The sequence below is a fragment of the Rhinolophus sinicus genome, chromosome X, assembly GCF_036562045.2.
Source record: "Rhinolophus sinicus isolate RSC01 chromosome X, ASM3656204v1, whole genome shotgun sequence".
Classification (NCBI taxonomy): domain Eukaryota; kingdom Metazoa; phylum Chordata; class Mammalia; order Chiroptera; family Rhinolophidae; genus Rhinolophus; species Rhinolophus sinicus.
The window spans coordinates 43,480,596-43,499,241 of NC_133768.1; the positions used below are offsets into that span (position 1 = coordinate 43,480,596).

The window sequence follows — 18,646 nt, forward strand, 5'->3', positions numbered from 1 at the left end:
GAGGGCAGAATCCGGGGCTGGGGGCCGCACGTCGAGAGGGGTGGGGCCAGGGGGCGGCCCCCTTGTGACCAGCCCTGAGGAGAGGTCAGGAGAGAAGGCTGGCTGAGGAGCGCCTGGACAGCAGCAGCTGCTGACGTTCTGAATCACGCGCCTGGGGCCCAAGGTAACCCAGACCTTTAAACAAACAGCGGGGCTGGGGGCGCTGCGTGGGCGGGGGCGGGAAGGGGCAGGGACTTCGGGCGTTCAGCACTGAAGACGTGAGCGTCCAGCGCGTGGAGGGCGTGAGAAGGAGTCCGAATTCTCAGAGGAATTATAGGGAATGAGGGTGCTGAAGCCAGAAAGGAGGTGTGAGAGAGAACACAAGCGCGAAGGAGCATGAGAGGGCACAAGAAAGTGGCAGAGTAAAAGACTGCACTTGGAGGTGGGGGCAAAAGGTGGAACACAGCCAGCCCCAGAAGCACAGGTAAGATGGGAGTAGGGAGACATTTTCTTCCCCTGAGCCCATTTTCCATAGGTGGCCCAGCCATTTTTAAGGTAAAATGTTGACCCAAGCGTGTTTTAGGATATAAGGAATGAACGTCAGAGGAAGCTGTACCAAAGTGAGGCTGCGTAAGGCCCAAGAAAGGCAGTCAGAGGGTGGCGCCTTTTTTAAAGATTCCATCTCTTTCCACCCTAAAGCTCAGGCCGTACCCCCGCCCCCACCTTTTCCACCCTCTGTCTGCCTGCCTCCCTCCCAAGCCGCACCACCCCCTCAGCCCCGGGCAAGATCCGATCGCCTTTAAACCAGGTAACCAACCGCTTCGGTCTCCACACCAGTTCCAGGGAGCCACTGAATAGAGGGGGTGGAGCTCGCAGAGGCCGGTGGGAGGGTCCCGGGGGCGCTAATGGCCCGCCGCGGCCATGACGCCGGCCAGATTATTCACAGCTATCTCTGTCTCATTCCATCTACAGTGGCAGCTCGAGTCCAGACGCCTTTCACTCCAGACCAGGCGGTGAGCTGATGGCCCAAGTTCCAGAAGCTGCCTTGTCCTCTGGCTCTTTGATCCGTTGGAGCTCGAGAGGTGGGGGAGGAGCCTCGCCCGAGAAGGCGGTTGAGAAGGCGGGGGAAATGGAGGTGGAGGCGGTGGGGACGACGAAGGCGTGTGCCGGCCAGGGAACTGAGGAGATGAAGCTGGAGCCATTACAAGAGCGTAAACCTGCGCCTGAGGAGAACCTGACCTGGAGCGGCATCGGTGGCGACGAGGTGTTCCCTTCAACCCCACCCCGCTGGCCCAGCAGCTCCTCGCCCCTCTGCCCGCGCCGCAAGCCCCGCCCTCGGCCCCAGCCCCCGGCCCGCTTCCGAGGACCGCCCGGACCCGAGGCCCCACCCCCGCCTCCAACCCATCTGCCGCCGCCGCCGCCACCGCCGCCGCCACCGCCACCGCCACCGCCACCGCCGCACCCCCCTCCGCCCTCGCCCCGGCCCCGGCACTGGCGCAGACCTCAGCGTAGATCCCGGCCGGCGTCCAGGCCTCGGACGCGGCAAAGCTGTTTTGGTGACTTAGGCGGCTCTGGGGATCGAGGTGGCTTTGGGGACTGGCTGCTGGAGGTGGAGTTTGATCAGGGTCCCGCAGGCTGCTCTCATGTGGAGAGCTTTAAAGTAGCGAAGAATTGGCAGAAGAACCTTCGGTTGATCTACCAGCGTTTCGTTTGGAGTGGGACCCCGGAGACTAGGAAGCGTAAGGCAAAGTCCTGCATCTGTCTTGTATGTAGTACCCATGTGAACAGACTCCACTCTTGTCTCTCCTGTGTCTTTTTTGGTTGCTTTACTGAGAAACATATTCATAAACATGCAGAAACAGAACAGCACAATTTAGCTGTAGACCTCTACCATGGGGTTATATACTGCTTTATATGTAAGGATTATGTATATGACAAAGACATAGAACAGATTGCCAAAGAAACAAAAGAGAAAATGTTGAAATTATTAACTTCCACCTCAACAGATGTTTCGCAACAGTATATGGCATCAGGTGTTGAAGAGAAGCAATCAACCTGTGAGTCAAAGGAACGGCAGCCAAAATTGGTGAAACCCAAGAAAAAGAGGAGAAAAAAGTCAGTGTATACTGTAGGCCTGAGAGGGCTAATCAATCTTGGGAACACCTGTTTTATGAATTGTATTGTCCAGGCACTTACCCATATTCCTCTTCTGAAAGATTTCTTTCTCTCTGACAAGCACAAATGTATAATGACAAGCCCCAGCTTGTGTCTTGTCTGCGAAATGTCTTCTCTTTTTCATGCTATGTACTCTGGGAGCCGAACTCCTCACATTCCCTATAAGTTACTGCACCTGATATGGATTCATGCAGAACATTTAGCAGGGTACAGGCAACAGGATGCCCATGAGTTCCTTATTGCAATATTAGATGTGCTGCATAGACACAGCAAAGATGATAGTGTTGAGCAGGAAGCCAGTAACCCCAACTGCTGTAACTGCATTATAGACCAAATCTTTACAGGAGGCTTGCAGTCAGATGTCACATGTCAAGCTTGCCATAGCGTCTCCACCACAATAGACCCATGCTGGGACATCAGTTTGGACTTGCCTGGCTCTTACGCCACATTCAGTTCCCAGAGTCCAGAAAGGGCTGACAGCACAGTGTGTAGGGATGACCACATACCAGGAATCCCCTCACTCACAGACTGCCTCCAGTGGTTTACAAGGCCAGAACACCTAGGAAGCAGTGCCAAAATCAAATGCAGTAGTTGCCAAAGCTACCAGGAATCTACCAAACAGCTCACAATGAAGAAATTACCCATTGTGGCCTGTTTTCATCTAAAGCGGTTTGAACATTTAGGCAAACAGAGACGAAAGATTAATACTTTTATCTCCTTTCCCTTGGAGCTGGACATGACTCCATTTTTGGCCTCCACTAAAGAGAGCAGAATGAAAGCTGACCAACCACCAACAGATTGTGCACCCAATGAGAATAAGTATTCCTTGTTTGCAGTGATTAATCACCATGGAACTTTGGAAAGTGGACACTACACCAGCTTTATCCGGCAGCAAAAGGACCAGTGGTTCAGCTGTGATGATGCTGTCATCACCAAGGCTACCATTGAGGACTTACTCTACAGTGAAGGGTATTTACTGTTCTATCACAAACAGGGTCTAGAGAAAGAGTAGTCTTACTAGACCACTTATCAGAAAAAAAGTAAAAGAAATGAATAGGCAAGATCCTGAAGTGACACACAAACCTACCTGAAATGGACAATGACAATACCCCTACAACAATGAGCACCTCTTGAAGTATCACAAAAACTTGGAACTGACAATGACGACAGCACCTATATGATAATTAGCACCTTGATATAAAGAACATATTTTATAATGGTTTGTGGGGGAAAAAAGAAAGAATACTAACTAGTGACCATTCAGCCTTAAGAAATGGGAGGAGGGAGGAGAGGTAAAAAAAATGGTCACATAAAGCATAATTAAATGAAAAGAATGTTTTAGGTGGGGAGAGTGGGAATAGAGATGTTCTGGCACTACTATATGTCATTTGTTTCTACAAAAATACTGTGGGAAGTCAGGGAGTATTCTTTCATCAACAAAAACCTTCACAATTGGTGTTCCAGCTGTGGCTGACCAGTCAAATAGTTTGGAAAAAAGATAGTATTTGAAAAACAAATTTTAAAAACCTTTAAGAGAAAAAAACTTTAATTTTAAAAGAAAAACATTTTTAAATTTGAAAAAATTCAGGTATTTTTCAATGTTTTAAAAATTGAAGTTTTTAATTTAAAACTTCAAAATTATTAAAATAGGGCTTAACACATTTTAGAAATTCTTAGAAATTCTTAGTTTAAAAAAGTGAATAAAACAAGAAAAAATTAAAACTGAATGTTTACAAAAAGTTAAAGTGAATCAGCTTTAAAAAGTTGAAAAAGAAGGAAACAAATTTAAATGGAATAAAATGTTAATACAAGCCTTGAAATTTGAGCATAAAATATGTGTTGAAAATCTAAGGTTAACAAAATTCATGAAAGTTTAATGACTAAGAAATAAATTTTCAAGAAATACGAAATGGAATGAAAATATTTTTTGTTATCTTTATTATAGCATTTATCAGATTGTAATGCAGTTAACTGTGATTATCTAACCCCCCCCCCCTCTTTTTGACTGTGAACTCTGTCATCCCAACCCTAGTACAATAGGCTGCACACACATGGCACTGGGAAGTCTGGTGCGATGACTAATACATTAATTCCTGGGCATCAATTATTTTATAGATTAGTTGACAAGAACAGTAGGGAATGCAATAAGGATTAGATTGATGGATGAAGAATAAAATGGGAATAAATATATTTTTTCAATTACAGGTGACATTTAATATTATTTTATATTTATTTCAGGTGTATAGCATAGTAGGTAGACATTTATATAATTTACAAAGCGATCCCCCCAATTAGTCTAATACCCACCTGCCACTATACATAGTTTTTACAATATCATTGACTATATTCCCTATGCTGTACTTTACATCCCTGTGATTATTTTGTAACTACCATTTGTATTTCTTAGTCCCTTCACCTTTTTCACCCAGCCCCCAGTCCCCCTCCTGTCTGGCAACCATCAGTCTGTCCTCTGTATCTACGAGTCTGTTTCTGTTTTATTTGAAAATTCAAATTTAAGTTTAGAAAAAAGTTTTAAAAGGAAAGTTTAGAACAATTCCAGGCAAGAATGCAGTTTATTTTAAATTTTTTAATTTAAAAAAAATTTAAAGAAGAAAATTTAGAGAATAGAGGATTTAAAAATACACAAAGAACTTGAGGCAAGTTCAATTTCAGATTAAAACCTTTTAAATATTTAAACAAAAGATAAAATTTTAAAACCTTTAAAAATAAAACATTTAAATAAAAATAAAAACATTTAAATGGAAACATTAAAATTAAAAAGCTCAGAAGGGTTTTTTAATTTAAACATATCAAAATACGGGTATGAAAGAAGTAAATGAATGAGACAGGAATAATAAGATGAGTTTGTGAATATTTTTTTTCGAGTTTTATGTTCATACATAAATAGAATTTTGTAAAAAAAAAATAGAAACTTTAACCATCATTTTACCATTCAGTTGTGAGATTACTGCAAGGCCTCAACTCTAGCCCAACTTCCCCTTTCAAGTTCCACACCTCATCTGATTTCCTGATGGAAGTAGAACTATTTTTTAGACAGAATCAACAGCATCTGAGAAAGATGAATATAGTAGGGACACTCTCCCATTTAGAAATGCATTATTCATACAAATTATTCCCTTCTGAAAAGAGGCTTTTGACAATTTAGTGGCTTAAGGATATTAGATCACAACTGTGAAGCTCTAGCCTCGGTGTTTGAGCCCCATAGCCTGATTGAGGACCTCCCACCCTCCTCTCTACCTCTTCCCTCTCTATGGAAGAACAAGACCTTTAAATTTCCACAGTAGAGTTATGGGTTTGTGCTTGACAGCACTTCTACTCAGTCCTTACTCTTTTTCCCCCTTATTCCATCATTTATGCCTGGTTCCCTGAACCCTTCACTTACCTGACCTTACCTACATCTCTGAGTCCCAGCCTGTAGGGCTCCTTCCTTGACTGTTCACCTGATGGCTTCTAATCTTTCAAGACTCAACTTACAGATGACTTCTTTGGAGCCTTCCCTGAATGCTCTATGCAGGTATAAATTGGAAAATAGTCCTCCCTCACCTGTGTATCTCTCTTACAGTGCCTCCAAAGTACTTTGTACCTCAGTGGTAGTACTTATTCTACTGTGATTCTGCTGCAGCTTTGTGGTTGTCTGCCCCTCTGTACCAAGCATTCTGAGAATGGGGGCCACGCCTTACTCATTTCTGTGTTAATAAATGGTTGTTTAATGTGAGGATGAGTTCAGTTATTTGCTCTCTTCACCCTCTCAGTAATGCATTCTCATCCATCAAGCCTTCATTAAGTGCCCAGTGGTGTAATACAATATAATTAATGTTGTATTTTGCCCAAAGACTCTGAAATGCTACTCAGTTTCAGGGGATGGCTTAAAGAAAGGAGGTGCTCGGTGAAGAAATAGCTAGGTTGTGTTGAGGGAGTCCCAGGTCCAATGCAAGGAAAAGAGCATAGACCTAAGAATCGGTAGTCATGAGAGACTGGGTGGCAAGGGGGAGCAGCAGCTGAAGCAGAGAGCTGGGCTCTCGTGTGTGCATGGCAACACTGCTCCTCACTTCAGTGTCCCTGAGCTCCGCACAGTGTCTCTTACCTTACATCTGTGCAGTGCACCTCTCCAAGGTGTACCAGATTAGTTCATCTTCCCAAGAGACAGTGTACCTCACCATTTCACACAGTTCTGTATCACACAGCACGTTATGACCGCAACAGAGGAGTGGTATATGGTGGCTGTGTTTAGTGGAGAGCTGTAGATTGTCTGCTTAGCACTCTAGCCCTTCCCCCATTCTTTGTGGTTCCAGTGGGGCTATCAATCACTTTGCCTTGCTCCTCTCATGCTAGGCCAGGTTAGAGTTCTTAGTTCCCCCACTCTTCCACCCACATGCCTTCCACAGGAGTGATTCTTCTGAGGATAGCCAAAGGACCCAAAAGGGTTCTGTGCAATCAGAGTCCATTGCTAAACTGAATATATATAGACACTAGGAGAAAGATGTCTTGCTCCCTACTTCTGTTCCCCACTCCATGCCCCCACGCTGGAGTCTCTAGTTTACCTTGGCATGAATCTGGGACTCTGATAGGTTTATATCTACACCATAAGGAGAAAAATAAAATCAGAGATGAGAAAGTCTAGAGATCATCATTTGAACTTTGTGGATCTAGGTGTGCCTGAAGCCCCAAAGTTCCGAGCTATCTGAGCCAGTAAAGCCCTTGTTTGATGTAGTTTGAGTTGGGATTCTATCATTTGCAGCCATGGGTTTTGAACATATTAGCTAAACTATATCATTAGCTGGGGGCATCCTGATCCTAAGACCATAAAAATAGAAAAGGGAAGGAAGAGTGACCTCAGATGGACTCCATCATATAAGATTGAGAAACCAGAGCAGGTCCTTGCACGTCTTTAAGAAGCAGATGTTAGCTCAGCTACCGACTTGTGCTGACCCTCAAACTTTACAACAATGATGTGGCTATTCCCAATTAAAGAGAGAAAAAGGCAATAATGTTTCATGAGTACCAAGATAGGCCAGGCACTATGGTAACTGCTTTACTTCTATTACCTCACTGAGTCTACACAACAATCCTGGGAGACAATCACTATTGAACATACTTCACAAATTGGGAAAGTGAAACTAGGAATGAAAAAGTGATTTGCTTAAGTTCACTGCACTATATTTTAAGTAGTAGAGCCAGTATTCAAACCCAGGTCCTCAAAGCCCATGCACATTCCATTACAATCCAGTACAAATAATTCTTTTTTTTCTTTTCCCGATGTTGCTATGGAAGATTCCATAGACCAGAATGGTGCAGAAGGCCGACAGCCTTTGACAAATCTGGATGCAGATAATCTGGAATGAGAGTGATCTATCAACTGGTAACACAAAATTGCCCATGCTACAGGTGAATGCCTCTATGCCAATGACTGATTTGGATAGTCAGATCAGGCTAAATGACTTTCCTAAGGATACCCAGGATGGATGAAGCCAAAATCCTACTGTATTACTAGACATACAGCCTCACTCAATGCCATATACTTGCCTGAGCACCAAGACCTGGCTGTACAATCTCACCTTTTACTGTCTGAAACCACCAGCTCTCCTGTTAACATCAGGTTTCCTTTCTAGCTTCAATACTATGGCTCATACTTTGTGTGTCACTTTTCACCACTCACATTCCACCTGGTCTTCCCAGAGTGCCCAAAATACCAGCCCCTCAACCACAGATCCCTCCCACCTGCCTGTTGGGAAGGGGCTTGCCTATTAGGATTTGGTTCCTAGGTGGTCCAATAATGATTTGCAATGTTCAACTTCTGTTGTGTCTGCACTGCTTTCAGTTCCTTTATCTTGATTCCCTTGCAAACACACAGCAGTTACTACTCTGGGCCAGGGCTAGAACTATGTGCATGTAAATCCCTCAGGCCTACCACAGTATATGGTGGGTACTTAACATGCTGGCTGAATGAATGCATGAATGAACAAAAATAAATTCCATCCTACACTCAGCTTCAGTAGTTGACTTCATGTCCTTTTTTTTCTGAGGTCAGAATACTCATAAGGATTCCTGATTTACCCACACCACCCACATCAACATACCTCTGTCTCCATCCATCATCCACACCTTCACTGTAGTTTCAAAGGAAAAGGAATCCTGCTTTCTTTCTGACAGTGCACCACTAGCCTCCTTCCTCTGACCCATCCCTGAAAGCCAAGGGGCCTTGCTCCCCAACTCTCCCCTCTATTTGAGCAGCAGCCATGTTTTCTCTAGAAAGTTAATATTCAACAACTAGAAATCTAAGACTCTCTATGGTGGTTCTTCAAAAGCCTTGTCCTGTTATTTCTATAAGACATAAGGAATGTCCCTCAAATCCCAATACTTCTTCCTGGAGTATATATTATCCCCTGAGGAGATCAAAATGTCTGTTGTAAGATATTGATTTGGGATTCACATTTAAAACAATTCATACCTTTGTATGATGCTTCTGTCCCTGATATTTATTTTCTTCTTTTCACTGCCAAACTCTTCTACACATATTTTTCTTACTCCCTTTCCACTTACTCAACTGCTATGTCATTTTCAGTTCCCCACATGGCTTATGCCTATACCATGCTATTGAAACTACTCTTGATTAAGTTCAAAGTGACTGACTTTTTCAAAGTTCTCAATTTTGCTATTAATATTTTATCCCATTTGTTAAAGAGATGTATGATAATTGAAGACAGTGGGACAACAGACACAGAATATTTGATGTTAAAGCTTTCCTCACAAATCCAGGTTGTAATTTTGGCATTTTGGCTACTACTCAGGGTAGGTTCCCCTTTCCTTATACTAGGAGAGTATGTCAAGCCTGAAAAAGGGACTGGGGTTAAGGGTGGTGCAAGTGGAGTTGAAGAAGAGATTGCGTTGAAAATCAGTTTTTAGAAAACTGGATTGTATTTTTTTTTAAGCTCTCCTAGACCTTCCAACAAGAACATAGCCCTGCCAACACTTTGATCTTAGCCCCGTGTCACCCATGTCAGACTTCTAACACACAAATCTGGGAAATAATAAGTTTGTGTTGTTTTAAGCCACTAAGTTTATCGTAACTTGTTATGGCTGGAATAGAAAACTATTGCATACAACTTTATTTACTACCTATATAGGCTGATGACTCCAAAATGTATACCCATTGCACTTGGAATAAAATCCAAACTATTTGTCATGGCCAAGAAAGCCTTTCATGATATGATGCCTGACCACCTCTCAGGCCTCATTACTCATCTCACTCCCACCAATCCTCACCCTCTCCACAAAGTCCTGAGAACCTAGACCTCCACCCTTCCTCAAGCTTCGTCCAGCCTCATGGCCTCCCCACATGCTACTCCTGCTAGGAGGACTCTCCCTCTAATCACATCCTTCTGATCTCAGTTCCAACGCTACCTCCACAAAAGATCCTCCCTAATTACCTTATAAAAAGCTGTCCCCCAACTTCAGTCCTATCTATAACAATATAATATAACTTCCCTCATAGAACTTAAATGATATGTAAATTTTTTTCTCTCCTAACGAATGCAAACCTCATGAAGGACAGAGGAGTTGGTGTTTCTAAGCACAGGTATAAAGAATCCTTTTTATGTAGAAATGAGTCCTTATTGAGAGTTTAGTCATGTCCTAATTGATCTGTTTTCAGAACAGTTTGCTTAAAAGGAGACACAATTTTGTTCTATTTCCAAACTTATCATTTAAAGTTTCTTTCTCACTGCACCCCTGATAGAGAATTAAACTGACTGGCCTGCAATTTCTACTTCTATGTGATGGGGAAGCTTTGGTGATGCAGGCCTAGCCAGGAGGACAATGATTTTGGTGCACCAGACAGACTTGAACTGAAATCACATCCCAGATCTACCCCTTACTAACAGGTGACACTGGGCCAGTAACAGAACCCCAGGGCTGTTGAGAGGTCCAAATGCAACAGTGTTTGTAAGGCATTTAGTACAGAGCAGAGAACATGGTTGGAACTAAAAAGATCATTTATCTTGCCCCACTTTTCAATGTCCAAATATTCCCCTTGTCCCTGGGGTATCCTTAAGAAATGATAACTTCTAGCTCTCTGGAAACCCATTTTCCTACACATCACAAAGGACATCACCTAAGTAGACTTCTTTCTATAAATCCTCCTCAGCCAGGTCTCTCCTGACCTCACTGAGTTTTTCTCCTCTTGTGCTACACGCACCCCAGTAGGGTCTGTCTTATTGTTGGCTCTACTTGACAAACAAGGAAGATGAGGCTCACAGAATTTAAATGTCTTTCCCCAAGGCACAAAGTAATTAAGAGGGAGAACTGGGGCATAAAGTACTGAGTCCAGGCCCATAACCATCAGGTTTTGTTGCAACCCAGGAACTCATCTGATTCTTCCGCTTATACTGGAATAACAGCCAGGTAATACTCACCTCTGAATCCACCAAATTTATGGGCTTGTAGAATCTGAGAATTGGGAAGATCCCTACAGAGCCTTTAGTCTGCAGGTTTCTTACTGCTTTAAGGATACTTGGCCCAGGGAGAGGTGGAGGGACTTGCTCCCCAAGTTCACACAGGGGACTAGCGGCAGAGCCAGAAGCAGAACTAAGGTCCTGGGATTTTCTTATTGCATGCCAGGCCTTCTGACTGCCACATTTCTCTGTAACTATTCTATTTCCATAGCCTACCATATCTCAGAATATGCATCCTCCTAGGCTGGACCTGAGTCCCTAAGGACAGAAAAGCTTACTATTTGGAAGTGCTGAAAAAGCTGCATGAAAGTTAGACGACCTGAACTTTTCACCAACAATTCATGGCTCTTGCATCACGACAATGCACCAGCTCACACAGCACTGTCTGTGAGGGAGTTTTTAGCCAGTAAACAAATAACTGTATTGGAGCACCTGATCTGGCCCCCAATGACTTCTTTCTTTACCCAAAGATAAAGAAAACATTTTGATGACCTTTAGGGCATCGAGGGTAATATGATGACAGCTCTGATGGCCATTCCAGAAAAAGAGTTCCAAAATTGTTTTGAAGTGTGGACTAGGCGCTGGCATTGGTGCACAGCTTCCCAAGGGGAGTACTTTGAAGGTGACCGTAGTGATATCCAGCAATGAGGTATGTAGCACTGTTTCTAGGATGAGTTCATGAACTTGATTGTCCAACCTCGTATGGGCAGTGCTACAGACATAAGAGAGCCGCTTGGTGGTTAAGACCACAGGCTGTGGATCCAAAGATGGATTTTCATCCTGGCTATCCACCACTGGTAATGTGACCTTCATCAGGTTACTTAAACACACTCTGTCTTGAATTCCTCATCTATAAAATGAGGCATAATAATAATGGCACCTAACTTTTACAGTTGTGGAGACAAGTCAATAGAGCATAAATATTAAGTGCTTAGAAGAGTGTGCTGCATACTAAAGGCTAACTATATGTAAGCTCTGTGCTGCTCTCAAAATATAAAAGCTTATTTTCATTTCATGGTCTTCATAAACATTACTCTACCTGGAACAGTCCTCCCCCATATTTTGCCTTTGCTTATTCAGATGTGTGCTTAAATATCACCCAGAGAGGCCTTCCCTAACCAGCCATCTAAGGTAGCAAAACCCTGTCAATCTGTTTTCCTTTTTCAGGCATGTTTTATTTATTCCTCTTATTTTTATCACTCACTTTACAATACATGTTTACACCATGTCTGCTTCAATAGAATCAAAGTGGTCCAAGGGAGATTTACATTTTGCTTACTGCTATATTCTTGGTACATAGAAGAAAGCCTAACACATATCAAACCTTCAAAATCATCTGTTGACTAAATGAAAAAAAAAGTAGCTTGATAAGTTGGTTACTATTGTCTTCTCCATTGTACAGACCAGGTGAGGTCATTTGCCCAGTCTCACAAGGCTAATAAATAGTAGAGTTAAGATTGAACCCCAGCCATACGACACAACAGTCTACTCTTGAGCAAGAGTCATTTTCTTTTTGTAAATGTCTGATGCACATGGTCCTCAAAAGTTATGCTAGAAGTTGAAATTGCTAAACACACACACAGAATGACAGTCCTGTTACATTCATGGTCAAATAAGTAAAATTTACAATCATCAATGATGAATAAATTAAATGATCTTCATGCATGAGTTCCACACAATCAGGCATTTGAAAAAAATATAAAATTCAAAAATATTTTATCTGAGTACTCGAAGAACAAATGGAAAAATTACTCAGAAATATCATCAGCATTTTAAAGAATATCTACAGTATAATAACCAATAATAATTTTGGCAATGAAATATTAATGGAACTTCAAAAAAAAAGATGATGTAGCAATCAAAACGGTAGGGTGGTACTGGCATAGATCAATGAAACAGAATAAAGAGCCCAGAATAAACCCATGTCTATATAGCCAATTAATTTAAGATAAAGTAAGCAAGAATATACAATGGTAAACACAGTCTCTTCAATAAATGGTATTGAAAAAAACTAGACAGTTACATGCAAAAAAATGAAACTAGACAACCTTCTTACACCACATACAAGAATAAATTCAAAATGGATTAAATACACCTGAAGCTAATATAATATTGTATGTCAACTATAATTGAAAAATAAAAAATTATTAAGAAAAAATAACTACTCCAAAAAAAAAAAAAAAAAAAAAATGGATTAAAGACTTAAATGTAAGACCTAAAACCATAAAACTAGAAGAAAATATAGGCAATAAACTCTCTGACATTACTTTTAGTAATATTTTTTTCTGATATAGCTCCTTGGGCAAGGGAAACAAAAGAAAAAATGAACAAATGGGACTATATTAAACTAAAGAGTTTGCACAGCAAAGGAAACCATCAACAAAATGAAAAGACAACTTACTGAATGGGAGAAGATATTTACCAATGATGTATCTGATAAGCAGTTAATATCCAAAATAGATAAAGAACTCATGCAACTCAACACCAAAAAACAAACAAACAAACAAACAAACAAACAAAAAATCCAATTAAAAAATGGGCAAAAGACCTGAATAGGCATTTCTCCAAAGAGGACATACAGATGGCCAATAGACATATGAAAAGATGCTCAATGTCACTAATCATCAGAAAAATGCAAATTAAAACCACAATGAGATATTACCCCCACCTATCAGAATGGCCGTTATCAATAAATCAACAAACAAGTTATGCAGAGAAAAGGGAACCTTCTTGCACTGTTGGTGGCATTGCAAATTGGTGCAGCCACTATGGAAAACGGTCTGGAGGTTCCTCAAAAAATTAAAAATAAAACTACCTATGACCCAGCAATTCCACTTCTGGGTATTTGTCTGAAGAAATCCAAAACACTAATTCAAAGAGATATATGCACCCCTATGTTCACTGTAGCACTATTTACAATAACCAAGATATGGAAGTAACCTAAGTGCCCATAAATAGACAAGTGGATAAAGAAGATACCATGTTTCCCTGAAAATAAGACCTAGCTGGACCATAAGCTCTAATGCATCTTTTGGAGCAAAAATTAATATTAGACCTGGCCTTATTTTACTATAAGACCAGGTCTAAATAATAATTATAATATAATACAATATAATATAATGTAGTGTAATATAATATAATACAGGGTCCGGCTAGGTCTTATTTTCAGGGAAACACGGTATGATACATATATACAATGGACTATTACTTGGCCATAAAAAAACAATGAAATGTTACCATTTGTGACAACATAGATGGACCTAGAGGGTATTATGCTAAGTATTTGTTTATTTTTCAATTATGGTTGACATTCAATATTAGTTTATTCTTAATATGCACAAGTATACAATTTTATAAAAAGAGAATGCAAATAAAGCAGGATTAATTATACAGTTATTACCATGTTTCTTCGAAAATAAGACCTAACCGGAAAATAAGTCCTAGCATGATTTTTCAGGATGACATCCCCTGAACATAAGCCCTAATGCGTCTTTTGGAGCAAAAATTAATATAAGACCCGGTCTTATTTTGGGGGAAACACGGTACCTAAATTTAGTGAAAACAAACAGCAATTTGCTTCATTCTGTCCCACAATACAGTTTTATTTTTGTTTCCTTTTGTATTAATTCTTCTCTAAACTGCCTGCAGCCTTCAGGATAGCCTTTTTTTTTTTTTTTTTGCTTTTATGTAGTGGTTACACAGTATACCATCAGTTAAATTTCAATTTGACTTGCAAATCTGCTCCTATCAAGCCCCTATTAAACTGATTCTTGATGTCAGTCCAATGTGATGACATCAATATCCTCTCAACAAAAGCATTTAAGCATAGATTTTACTTACTAGTAACAGCAGATTTTTGATGTAAAGGAATTTGTTTGTACATCTCCAATGATGTCATCTACTTTCTATCTGTAGGCTTGTTTGTCGATCATGTCCTTCACATTTGTAAATTCATCCCATAGTCTGTCCATGTTTAAAGTGTCTGTAATTTCCAAACACTCTAAAGTGCATTGAATGTCTTAATATGTAAAATCACTCTTTCTCAGGAAGATGTTTTTATGGCTCAGAGGAAATCTGAACTTGTAAAATTGAAGTTGGATTCCATAGAAATTACATTTTTAGTAAAGAAGTCAAGAAGGTTTTGTTAAACTTTGTTGCACTTTGCTGGTGACCTTTTTTTCTTGATTTCTTAAGCAGTCTTATTCAAAAACAAAATGAGTCATACTTTTAGCTAAATCAGATTTGTTGCAACCTACGCATAACATTGAAAAGATCAGGTACAGTCAGTTGATACTTTCCTAGGCTCCTTAGGGACTCTTCAAAGATCTTCAAACGTTTTGAGAAACAGCATATAAATTTCTGCTTTACTGTAATCCATTCTCATCTTCAATACATTTTCAAATATTAGGACATTCTTCATGTTCCACACTTTCCACAATTTTAATGGGCAGGCTGACATGTTAGCATCTTTTCTATGGTCAGCATCAATGGCAGCCATCTTATAGACACATTTCTCATTAAAATCTCATAACATGCTTCTGCATGATTTGAGAAAATTAAAGTGACCACTAATGCTCATTATATAAGCTTCAAAATCGCAGGTAGGCAAATCATATTCCTTTAACCTGTGCTTTGGACAAATTGTGCAGGACATTTAACAGGTAAGATTATTCTTTTTCTTTCTTTCTTTTTTTTTTTTTTTTGGTAGGAAGTTTGCAGACTGCATGGAATTTGCTGAATTTTACATTTGCCCTGCCTTTGAAACATGCAGATAGATGAGCAAACTCTAGTTTGTTTTTGGACAAATTATCAACAATCATTTATTTTATGTGTCTGCGGTTTCATTAAAATGTTCATTGGATTCAAGAAGTCTACTTGAAACTTCATTGTTCAAACCAAAGTACATAAGAGCTGGGGGAACTTTTTTTCCCTGTGAATCAACACATTATTGATATATTCTAAAAAGTATGAAAGTTGGTAAAATCTGATAGAACCAGCTCTGCACTGTAATGACTTAACATAATGTGATCAAACATTCCACTTTGGTTAATCTAACTTTTTGTTACAATCTCTGAATCTATGTAACTTGACTAAATTTTACAGAGAGATCAAGGGAAGGAAACAATAATGTGTGTTGGTTCAGTGTGGAATGCCCAAGCTAATTCAGCAGACTCTGTTTTCAGATGGACATTGGTGTTCTTTTTGGAGAGTTTTTTTATTGTTTTTGCATCCCGTGGTACACCATACCTGACGCAAAATGCTTTTCAGCATTTTGTATAGTATGTTCTGTTTTGGTCATTTACCTCTCTAATCCAGTTGTATATGTACTTCCATCTGTCATTAAAATATACTCCTTCTATGGGGTTCATGTGGGTATTGGTATTGTAATCATTCTCCTGTTCATCACCTGAATTCTTAGGAAACATAATCCATATATTCACATTGTGGAAAGTTAAACTAGCACTACCTCACTACAAATAACAACAGTTGATGCACATGGAAAGTAAAGACAGACTGCAAACACTCCTAATACAATGGTCTTAAGTTGCACAGTTCCTTTATGGTAGACATTTTGGTTATTTACCACTTTTGTCATTATAATCAAATCTGCAAAGAATATACTTGTACAACATCATTTCAACATCTGCACATCTATCAGTGGACAAATACCTGGAAATTTATTCAAAAGCTGCTCCCTGCATGTCTACTGAGTGCCAGACGGGGGACTCACAGTCGGGATTACAAATGCTAAACTTGCACACTCAGGTCACATCACACAAAGTTGTGCAGCAATGCATGATCCGTTACTGTGAACCCAAAATCATGGCTGTCAATATCAACAGTCAGGAAAAAAACAGCACAGCAACTAGGGAAAGCTGTAATCCATATGGTACCCATTTGACACTAAAATCACAGTTGCTTTCAGCCCCTATCTTGGGGACTGCCATGAGAGTTCTGTACTTTCCCCCCAACCTTATGCAACCATCTGTGAAACCAAGGACTTCTCATATCCAGAGAGAGGTTCCCCAGGACACAGGGCTTTTGGTGCTAAAATCAGGATAGCACTGGGCCAACCGGTTGGTTGGTAGGTAACTCATCAATTGTTTCAACCAAAAAATTTTGTAAAATTTTACTAAAAATGTGAAATTTGGAAGGCAGGGCACCTGAAATAACTTCCGAAACTTTATTGTCTTTCCTTGAGAGAATGGTGGAATTAATGAGAAAACACTCAGATGAACATACATTGCATTTGAAAAGATGTTACCAGTGTAATGGTAGGGAGAGAGTCTGGAATTTTAGCCCAGCTGTGAGGTAATTTCCCAGGTGTTTTACTTTGGTGATAAATCATGTTCGGTTATCTCTGGCTGGCACACAAAAGGAAGTAACTATTCAAAAGTCTTTTCCCAGTAAACTTTATGCTTACCAACTTACTTCATATAACCAGCAGAGAGAATTAACATTCTGAAAAACTAGACACTGAAATAATGAAAATAGGAAGAATGCTTGGACCTCAGCAGGCTCCCTATACTGACAGAGGTGCAAAAGAGTTTAGAAGTCGTATCAGGCAATATCTATACACTTTACTGGAAATTGACTGTAAAGCCACAAATTCTATCATGTGTTAAGTAGTTTTATCATAAATAGTTTATCCAGGGGACATAAAGGAATATATTTAAATTTTCCACATATATGCTGATGCATGTATTGATGTAAAAGACCATACCATTTGTAAAGTATTTTGAATATCGTCTTTGCATGAATGTGGTCTCATATTTCTTTCCCATGCAGGCTCTCCTTTAGAGGTGAAAGGGGTTCTGATGTCAGGCTTGATTCTCTTCAGTTCTCAGTTGCTTCCCTGATTCCTCATTAGGCTTTATTCTACTGCAGCTCCATTTTTAACCATTTAGAGGGCCCAGGAACAGGGGTCGTCCCACTCTGTATGAACTGGATGGTAAAAAGGGCAAGGGACTCCAATGTTAGGTGGCAACCTTAGACCACCTTCCTTTCCTCTCCTCTTGCCAGCCCTACCTCACAGTTTGCCAGTGGTTGAGAGACATGAGGCTCCTTCCATCTGCCATCAGAGTCAATCAGAACTATGGAGATCAAACACTCTGGATTTTCAGGAACAGATCTGATTATGTCTAATTTTATCATTTTAAAAACTGCAATTTGTTTAATGTGTGGCAACTGTGGTTCACTTTTTTATCTTTATGAGGACACATATGCCTGTATTCACAAATCAAAGTCCATTAAAAAAATCAGGACACAAAACCTGCTTATTGTATAATCTTAGTTATCTAAAACATGCATATTCACAGAACATAAGAGGGGAACAAATATATGGCAGTACAGACAGTGGGAATTTATGATGATGAGATAATATTCAACTTTCTTTCCTTTTTTTGTTTCCACAAATTGTTATTATGGGCCTATGTTATATTCTCAATGACACATCAGAAAATAATAACACTTTACATTACTTTTCTCTATTTTTCTTTTCAAATATAGTTTCTATACTCAGATAATTTCTCACCTCCCCTTTCAAAGCGAGGGTGCACCCCATCTACATACACACACGCGCCCGCGCATGCATGCATGCACACACACACAATTTTGGGAAATTGTCTCAGTACCTTGTTCTCCCACTAGAACTGCAATGAACACAGGTGGGGGCACTATGGTAAGACTGCCACCTCCTGCCCCAGAGTAATGGATCCCAGAGACAGAGATTCTCCTAGGCAGAAGTTCCTTAAGAGTGCAAGATTTCTTCACCATATGCTATTGCGTTGCAGAAGGTGACTACTTTGATTAAGACATGTGCCCTTGGTTCTGACCCCTTAGAACCTCTCTGCATCTCAATTATTTTCTCAACTAAGCTTCCATATGAGGGTTTGTAATTCCCATAGTCTGGTTTCTTTTCGCTAAGAGAATTTCAAGCACACCGCCCTCAATATTCTTACCAAAGGTGCATATTGTTGTATACATAATTTGCTTATGTATCCTTCAACAAGAACATCAAA

The 18,646-nt window shown here is 40.3% G+C and overlaps 1 protein-coding gene across 1 annotated transcript; it reads left to right on the forward strand.

Moving 5' to 3' along the window:
• The first annotated feature begins 1,000 nt into the window (after positions 1-1,000).
• On the forward strand, positions 1,001-5,890 carry USP51 (ubiquitin specific peptidase 51). Its single transcript, XM_019719984.2, has one exon. The coding sequence runs from the start codon at positions 1,001-1,003 to the stop codon at positions 3,164-3,166; it is 2,166 nt and encodes a 721-aa protein (XP_019575543.2). The 3' UTR covers positions 3,167-5,890.
• Positions 5,891-18,646: the final 12,756 nt, after the last annotated feature.